Below are 9,411 nucleotides of genomic sequence, written 5' to 3'. Positions count from 1 at the left end.
ACAGCAGTGGCCATTTTTCTTTCTTTCGCTAAATCTGAACCCTGGTGCACAAAGTATTTCATACGTAATTTGCTATTACAAATAAATGGTCTAATTTCCTGGGTAAAGGAACAGATTTGCATGGACAGTGCTAGATAAGAGCCCAGCACAGCTACTGAGTCCAGGGGAAGTGAGAGCTTTCCCGTCATTGTTACTCCTTTCATCTGACCATCTTCAGTGCGATGGATGAGCAGTTCCCAGGCCCTTAAATGCCCCAGAACTGACCATGTCCCGTGGTGCAGGTGAAGCAGACACTGACCAGCTCACACACAAAGGGCTCAGGGATGTCACAGTCCTCCCCGAACTGCCCGGCCGCACCATCGTGCGCCATGAGGGCGGGAGCACAGCTCAGCTGTATTGGTGCTGCAGAGCAGATGCCTGGGGACAGATAACAGCAGCTCTGTGCCTGGGCATCCTCCCGGCTTCCGGCCGCTTCCTGCAGCACAGCCTTTATCCTCAGGGTTTTCTCTTCCTTGAATGTTCTTTGTTTCTTTTTGAACCATCCCAGCTTTTGGCATGAGGAGCATCCTGTGACAATGAGCTCCGCAGCACAATTGCAATGTACTTCTGTTGTTTGGAAAGATGTTATGAGAGTTGTTATGAAACTGCAGAAACACCGAGCAGCAGAACTGGAACTATTCGGTGTGTGTAATCTGTGATTGAGAAAAGCTGCACTGTGACACTGCACAATGTGTGGCCACAAAACACGTTCTACGTCCTTGCTGCTCTTAGAAGAGATAGAAGACAGGATCATATTGAAGAGTTCCCAGATGGGAAATAGAAATAGGAATGCAGAATCCTTTATTTCCATCCCGTTTCTCACCGTCTGGAGCTCCAGGACCCAACTTTCAGGAATAAAAGCCCAACGGCTGCATGCTGTGCGTGGTGTCCTCTCTTAAGGGGTCAGCAGGAAAAACGTCCTTCAAACACAGCTGCACTGTGCGGCATTAATCTCATGGGCAGAGGAGGTGCCCAGACCTCTCCCGTGTGCTGTGAATCTCAGGTTTCCTGGGACGCTTGAGGGATGCAGCACGTTTCCCATCATTGACTGTGAAGAGTTTTCACTTATCTCCAAGGTCACGTTTTTATTAATTACTTCCAACATCTGCAATGTATATTTAAAACAATGACATTTGTCCTTGCTGACGCTGTTCTTTACCAAATGACATCTGATGTGATTTCCCAACAATTACGTGGGAAAGAGATTGGTCTACCAGAACCTGCCTCGCCACAATCCGTGGAAGGAGGCGAACTCTGGGAGAGGACAAAATTAAACTACAGTTCTCCAGATAGGAAACATAACATAGAATGGATTCTTGAGCGTGAAACAATGTATATTTCCTATAGTTCTTTTCTCCCTGCCTGCCCAAGCTTTGATATGTTCTCAACAGCCACGGCATAAATGAGAAGCATTACACTGCTTTACTCTCAATGTAGGGTGCAGGCCAGCCAGAATTCCCTGCTTCTGGCTCCCTGACAGTGCCAGTGGGCGATCCATAAGAGAAAGCCCAGGCAGGGCAAGGACTAGCATAGGGCCAGGGTAGCTTTGTTTAGAAAGCAAATACAGCAGCAAGCATGTGAGGGTTGGAAGCAGATCTGTCATCTCTTTCATCCATTTGTGCAACTACCTATATTTGTTTCCTTCCCTTCTTCCATATGAGTCTTCTCACATTACCACTGAGGGTGAGGAGTAGCGTGGGCATGTTTCTCCATCCCAAAGATCAGCAGCAACACTTGTACTAAAATAAGTTGCCGGATGCTCCTTTGTTAGTGCTGGTCATACGGTATTTATGGTCCCTCTTGCAAAATGCTGGTGCTGTACTTAGATCACTTTTTCTTTGCTCAATATATCAACAAACCAAGGGAGTGGCAATTCCATCTTCTTTCCAAATTAAAGGAAGCTGAGATAAATCTGATGGGGAAATCCTGTACTTTCATTTTGTAATCAGCCCATCATTTGACAAGGATTCATTCTTACATCTCAACTTTCTGATGTGTCACTCTGGCCTGAAGATGTGCTGGCGCTGTTGCTGTGCAGGGACTTCATGGAGGCCCACTTCTCTGCAAGGCACAGAACGTGAACTCAGGCTCCAACCAATTCTTTTCTGGGAGAAACAGTTTCATTTTGAAGGATAATTCAGAAAGGAGTAATCTTGACTAATACAGAATAACTTAATTAACGATCTATCTGTAATAGGATTCCTGATTCTTCACTTTTGCTTCTGTCTGATCCAAAAGCGATGGTAAGTCATCTTGAGATCACTGAGCTTTGATTTCATCTTTTGACTCATTCCTGTCACATCCACACAAACAATATGATTACAGTGTGTGTGTATAAGCTTGACACCAAATGACATTTTCTTGTCTTCCTGATGCTTAACATTTCAGGAGTGAGACGGAGCAGAAGCAGTCTACACTTCAGGTCCCAAAAGGCAAATCTGTCTGAACACAGCCAGCAGAATGCTTTGGGGCTGGGCACCGCAGTTCTGTGCCATGGGCCAGGGTTCACACAAAAGCACAATCAGTGCTGGACCCTGGAGCCTGGAGCCCCTCAGCAGCCCTCCCAGTTACTCTGTGCCTGGTGTTTGTCCTGATCATGTCAGGAAAAGCATGAACACACAATTGCTTCTAATCCCAAAGCCCCTCTCGCTATAGTATGGTTTCTGTGCATTGTTCTCACTTTGAATACCACTTCCGCCCATTTTCACAGGCTGCAAAGCCCCCTCTGCATCCCCCCAGGATGATTTAATAAATACATAACTGGAACAGTAATGGATGTGGTAACATAAATGATAATTTGTTAACGACTTGCTTTGCTTCAAGAACATCATGTCTTTGAATTGAGATGAATGCAGACTTTATTAACGTGGATTTCAGTTACAAGTAGTGATTTATTTACTTAATATCCCAGGCAAATGCTGATTTGTGTTCACTTTTAAGAAACTGAACTTTTCATTCTGGGGAGCTTCAGTTCATTCCCAATGCTGTGACATTAACACCATCAGAAGTCACAGCCTGATGATGCTGAGGGGGTCCTGAGCCCCCCCACAGCTGTGTCCATGAAGCCACCTGCAAGTGGAACTGGAGCAGTGAGCGCTGGGAGCCTGCACAAGGAGATCTCATTTTCAGCACTGAGGAATAATTATAAATGGTGTGGCCAGGATAAAAGGCAGATCCTGGGTAGGAAAAGGGAACACACACAAGAAGCGGGAGTGCCAGGAATGGCAATGCCTCTTTAAGCAGAAATGTTGGTTTACCCTGTGTTTGCTAAGCATGCACTGCCCCAGAGAAATAAAACTCATGGATTAGGTGACTTGGAGGAATCAGTTGCTTGGTAACAGGTACAAGGTGAAGGTGGGGTGAGGGCTGAGGAGGTGAAACAAGCCATGCACTGCTTCCCTTCCCAGCACGCAGCCCCAGCAGCTGCACGGCCCCACGAGTGCCTGGGCAGCACATAGGCCACGTATCAGAGGAAACTACATTTCTGTGCTCCTGGGCAAGTGGCAAGGGTGGGGCTTCCCTGTGCTTCCAGGCTAAGATAACTGGCTTTTCTTCCCCCCCTTTTTAATTGTTCTTCTGAGGTTTCTATATAACTGTTATTATCACCATAAATACAGACGTTGCTCAGTCTCAGCTTGCCTTCCGGGTTTCCTCCTGTGCACCTCTGAGGTATCTCTGTCTCTGTGGTCGGTTCATTTGCACAGTCCCCTCTTGCTGACTTACTGCAAGCAGCCTCAGCCTGACAGAGCACAGCCCCAGTCACACATTCCTGCTGGACTTGCAGGCTGGAATTCACTGTTCTACATAATTGAAGTAGGCTGTATGTACTTCATATACAGCTGGTAGAGGAGAACCCCCGGGCTCCATTTACCAGCAGCCTCTGTTAGGAAGACGTTTTCCATGCTAGAAATGTTTACAGCTCCTCAGTCAGAGCTAACTGACGACAGGCTGCTGCTGTCACAGACTGCCATGTCCACATCACGATGCTCCACAAAGCTGATGATCTTTTGATTCATTCTTTTGTGTGTCTCGTGGCTAAATTTCACCTTCCTGTTGGGATAACAGTAAGTTGAAAGGCCACGTCCCACCGGCTGTGACCATCTGCCATCCTCGTGCTACCAGCACTTGGGACCTCTGCACAAGGTTCCTCAAAGCTCTGCCAGATGCAGGCAGGGCATTGCTCAGTGCCAGCTCATTGGTCATGTCCTCAGTTGTTGATACCTGTGATCCTTTTAACTTCTGCCCTATCATTTCTTGCTCCTCTGCTTCACACATGGACTTGTTCATTTTCATCACAAACCTTTTTTCATCTCTGTGATTTCCTGTGTACTAGAAAGATCCTTTGGGCTAAATGAAACCAAATAATCTACCCAGATCAGTTCTCAGCGCCCAGCGAGCAGAACTTCCAATTTTGTTTATAACATTTTAACTTCTTTAAGAGAAATAAAAGCAGTCCATGCTGATATCAAAACGAGCCCCCTCAACGCACCCAGCAGAGCACTGCCGGACTGCAGCTGCTTGTGAGCACAGCGAGGCAGCAGGTGAGATCTTTTCCTCCTGCTGCTGTAACAGCAGCACTTAAGCACAGATGCTCGCCAGCACATCGGGCTGTGTGCTGCTGGGCAGGCAGGCTGCTGGCATGAACCAGGGCTTGAATCAAGATGTGCCTGCAGGACGCCTGTGGTCCATGAGGAGACTGCAATGATGCGTGGACTAATGATGGAACCTCTTGCAAAAGTTCTGTTTGTGATGCTGAGCCTGTAGACACACCATGAAGATTCAAATGTACTTGAGCAATTAAACAGTAAAAGTGAAGTTGGAAATCTTCATGGCAACATATCTAAATAGGTTGCCTTGCTCTTGGCTTTGCTATCAAACCACTTTCCTGACTGATACCACTAACCTTAATTATCCTTGCTGAAAGCATGAATATTGGTACAGACAGATGGTGTGCAAACTCGACTGCACAAAACCCTTTCATTCCCTGGGTGGTTCCTGTTGCTGGCTTACACTTTTCCCTGTCACAATGCCCAGTGGATACATATGATCTGGCCGGTCAGTCTTTTACGAATGGATCAGTTCGGCTCTGATAACTGGGTCACCCACGCCGCTGTGCACCCTGACAAGACCCATGCAAAGGGTTAGCAGTGGACTTAATCAGTAGGCAGGGAACGTAGAAATAGCGGCACTAAAAGGAAGAAATCCGACTGGCCCAAATCCTTCAGGTTTTCCCTGCCAGCTCCGCAGGGAGTGAGGGGCGGAGAGTGGGGGGCGAGCGGAGCAGCGCTCGTCCATCGGGGTAGGAGCCCTCGGAGCGAGGGCTGAGTGCTGCGCGGAGCTCCGCTCCCCGGGCGGGGGTACAACGTCCGCCAATGGCCGGGCAGGGTCCCCCCTCCGCGGGAAGGGCCGGGCCGGGAGCGGGGCGGGCGGTGGGAGGGCGCCCGCGGCTGCTCATATAGCGCTGCCCGGCGCGGCGCCGCTCACAACGGCTCGGCAGTTGCGCCCGGGGCCGGAGCCGCGGAGCCGCCGTTCTTTCCCCGCAGGTTTCCGAAGAGCAGCGGCAGCGGCGGCATGACTTCGGCGGCGGTGGAGATTCTGGGGCTGGGGCTGGGCATCCTGGGCTGGGTGGGGGTGATCCTGGCCTGCGCGCTGCCCATGTGGCAGGTGACGGCCTTCATCGGCAACAACATCGTGGTGGCGCAGACCATCTGGGAAGGGCTGTGGATGAACTGCGTGGTGCAGAGCACGGGGCAGATGCAGTGCAAGGTGTACGACTCCATCCTGGCGCTGCGGCCCGAGGTGCAGGCGGGCCGGGCGCTCACGGTCATCGTGGCGCTGCTGGGGCTGGTGGCGCTCATGGTGACCGTGGTGGGCGCGCAGTGCACCAACTGCATCCGGCCCGGCAAGATGAAGTCCCGCATCGTGATCGCCGGAGGGACCATCTACATCCTCTGCGGGGTCCTGGTCCTCGTCCCGCTCTGCTGGTTCGCCAACATCGTCATCAGCGACTTCTACGACCCCTCCGTGCCGCCGTCCCAGAAGCGGGAGCTGGGCGCCGCGCTGTACGTGGGCTGGGCGGCCTCGGCGCTGCTGCTGTTCGGGGGCTGCCTCATCTGCTGCTGCTCCTGCTCGCAGCGCGACGAGACCTCCTTCCCGGTCAAGTACTCGGCGCCGCGGCGACCCACCTCCAACGGCGAGTACGACAAGAAGAACTACGTGTGAGCGGGGCCGCCCGCTCCGCCCGGCCGTGCGGGCACACGGACAGACGGCGCCGCCGGCCGGGAGCGACTGCGGTGAGCTCGGCCCACGGGAGCCGCGCCGCCCCTCGCCCCGGAGCCCGGACAGCGGCACCGCCGCGATGCTGGAGCGGAGCCGGGAGTGTTGGGGAGCCGCCGGTGCCTGTGTGCGCTGCCGGGCCGCCGTGCGTGCCCTGCCGGGGAGGAGAAGCTTCCCTTCTTCGTTCTGTCTCCTGAAAACCTGCAGCTGACTGACTTCTGCCACGGCTTTAACTGGTTCAGGTTTTTCCTTTTGTTCTTTGTGGGCAACTAAACTCGGGTTCCCATCTGAAAGACAGTCCTAACCTCGGTCCTTATTCATGCAGGCAAATAACCGTTTGGAGAAAGGCTCGTCATTGTGTTCCGTTGTTTTGGGCCCTCAAAGAAGCACGCTTTGAGACTTCTGAAATGATTTCAGATAGCGGCTGTTGCTTAGCGGAGAACAAAACCCATTACTGCAGGTTCTCCATCACTTCCCCGTCAGCTTCTGTTCTTGTACTTGAATACGAACTCATTGCAGGTCGCCATTTACAGGAGGACTAAATGCAGAGACCTGGGAGATCTTAGTGCCCCGGTCCCAGCAGGGCATCCCTCTGGCCCCTCGTCTGTGCTACAGGAGACTGGAAACACATCTTTCCCCCTCTCGTGATGCTTAGGCTATCAGAGGCTTCGTGGCCTTCTTGAGTGCTGCTTGCTGCCAATTCTGAATCACATGTGCTCAGCTGGACATACACATGCTCGGCTCCCCACTGTAACTTTGGTAACCTGCACTTGCCTTAATTTAATTAATCGGGCTAGAAGACTTTATCCAAATATCTTCGCTGAGTCCGCGCAGTGGGGGGGGAGATGGGAGGTTATGGCTGCTACAGCCCTCACAGCTCCTGGTTGCACTGCAGACCAGGAGGATGGTGCTCTGGGCAATGTAACTCACTTTCTGAGCTGTTAAACCTCACAGCAGCCTGGATTATTAACACGTACCTTTCCCTCCTATGCTGCACACAAAAAAACCCAACACCAACAGAAGTGCCAGAGGGGTGGTGTGATGCTCTCATACAAATTGTTGAGAAGGTGAAACCCCTTCCTTGTGGCACCAAATTGAGACAGAACGCTGCTGCAGGCTGCGGCGGCACCGTGCTGCCACAAGGAGCCCCCTGCCAACAGGGACAGGGGAACGGTGCTGTGAGTACACAGGGCTCCCACAGCACCCCCTGCTCTGCACTGACTCTTACAGTCCCTGCTGATGCTCAGACATCAGGCTGACCATTCCTGGGCGTTGTGACAGATGTACATTGACTGTCCTTGCTTTGCGTAGCAAACTTAAAACCCCAGCAGTACCAATCTATACACGGATCTGAAAGAGGAAAGAGACTAAAGCCCCCACAAACACAGATGCTGAGCACAACATTTGCCCTTATTAAGATAACTGCTTTTGTTTTCAAGCACACACATTGCAGGGTCCGCACCCCGCAGACAACAGCAAGTGGGACCGTATGTCCGGGATCAGCTTTGTTCTACAAAGAGGTGCCGTTCTTGTACAGGTTGCAATTAAATAAAACCTAAGATGTTGTTATGATGGGATATGTAGTTTTGGTACAAGAATGAAATACTCCATATTTCATCGGTGCAACTTTTTTTTTAACCAGTGTCACCTTGTAAACAGTAAATGTATTTAAGTGCATAATATTCTGCAAGAAATCTACCAAAGTTGGCTATAACGGTTTGGTGCCTTTATTTGTTTCACAGTTATTTTCTTTGTATTTTAAACTACTGTCCAACTGTCTCTGTGAGCCAGCCCCAGCCCTCTGCTGACAAGAAAGGGGAGTCAGCGGATATTAGCTCGAATCCTGCAGGCTTCACTTTGAATTGGTGCGATCTGCTAAAATAATGGGATTTGTCTCAAATGGAAGAATGACAAATAACCCGCAGCCCGGCAGGTTGGCCTGCGTGGGGCTTCACCTCCGAGCCTTCAAAGTGCTGCTGGATTTGGGCACTGAGCAGACAGCAGAATTTCTGCCTGTTCCCTGCAGGTATTTACCACCACATCAGAAATGGTGTGTGGGGGGTGGGACGGAGAGAAGCACAGCCCTCCACATGGAATCATTTTAGCAAGCCAAAATTCTTGATAGCTTCATGACATGTCAGGGCTGGGTCCACCGAAAACCAAATCTGAAACAACTGCACAACCCGACCTCATGGAAGAAGCCAGTGCTAACTGTGTATGTGTTAGTAAACAAGCCCTCATCCAATCCTAAACATCTCTCGTTGCTGATGTGTCAAATCCACAGGTCACAGGGTAGTGTCCAACAACATCCATTCAAAAGAATAACTGCACGTTATCTCATCCTTCAGCATACTTATGTGTTGCATCACTTCACAAGAAACAAAATGAACAACCACCCATGTGAACGTTGCTACCACCATCGCTGGCTTCAGGGCACAAATTGGGTTCTTTTGCATTGTTTTGTTTTCTGAGAGCAAAGATCTAGTCCTGAAGCTTAGGAACTGAAAGCCTGAACCTCATCCCAATGGAAATAAAGTTCTATAGCACTTGTTTTGATTTTATATTTATAAATCCTCATAAAAATAAAAACATCTCAACCAACCCCCAAAAGGAGTCGCTCTTTATGAAAGGCAGGGGATGGTTTGGGCTCAGCAGTGGGAGCAGTGCCCACGGAGCAGCCTTCCCTTCCCCTCAGTGCCGCAGGGAGCTGGCTCAGCCCTGGGCAAGTGGGACCTTCCCTTGTGCCGCCCTGGGCACCTCAGCCCCCCACTGAAGCTCAGACAAAAGAGCAAGTGGCAGCGGTTGGTCTTGTGATGTGAGCACATTAGGAAGTGGACTGAGTCCCAACTACTTGGAGAACAGCTCTAAGCACGAAGTCCTTTAAGCTTTCAATTCCTACCAGTTTAAAATAGATGGGTGAAAAAAAGCCCACTGCTGCTTGGATCGGGCCCAGCCTGACCTGATACCCTAAATCCTTTTCGCCATCCATTTCTGTCAAGAAGTGCATTCAAGCTGGGGAAAAAGCATTTTCACGGTTGCATCAGAACAGAACCTGTGAAAAAATGTCTGTTAAAGGAAAGTGCAGAGGCTAATTAC

At 50.5% G+C, this 9,411-nt stretch overlaps 1 protein-coding gene across 1 annotated transcript; it reads left to right on the top strand.

The window, feature by feature from the left end:
• The first annotated feature begins 5,507 nt into the window (after nt 1-5,507).
• CLDN5 (claudin 5) lies at nt 5,508-8,916 on the top strand. The gene has a single exon (XM_015877569.2). It carries the CDS (start codon nt 5,611-5,613, stop codon nt 6,259-6,261), a length of 651 nt encoding a protein of 216 aa, XP_015733055.1. The 5' UTR covers nt 5,508-5,610; the 3' UTR covers nt 6,262-8,916.
• Nucleotides 8,917-9,411: the final 495 nt, after the last annotated feature.

The sequence above is a fragment of the Coturnix japonica genome, chromosome 15, assembly GCF_001577835.2.
Source record: "Coturnix japonica isolate 7356 chromosome 15, Coturnix japonica 2.1, whole genome shotgun sequence".
In the NCBI taxonomy this organism is placed as follows: domain Eukaryota; kingdom Metazoa; phylum Chordata; class Aves; order Galliformes; family Phasianidae; genus Coturnix; species Coturnix japonica.
Note: the sequence above shows the minus strand (reverse complement) of the source record. Positions and strands in the feature narration are given on the sequence as shown.

What these genes read in the sequence shown, in the direction of transcription:
- CLDN5 (XM_015877569.2), top strand. Translation starts at nt 5,611, where the DNA reads ATGACTTCGGCGGCGGTGGAGATTCTGGGGCTGGGGCTGGGCATCCTG.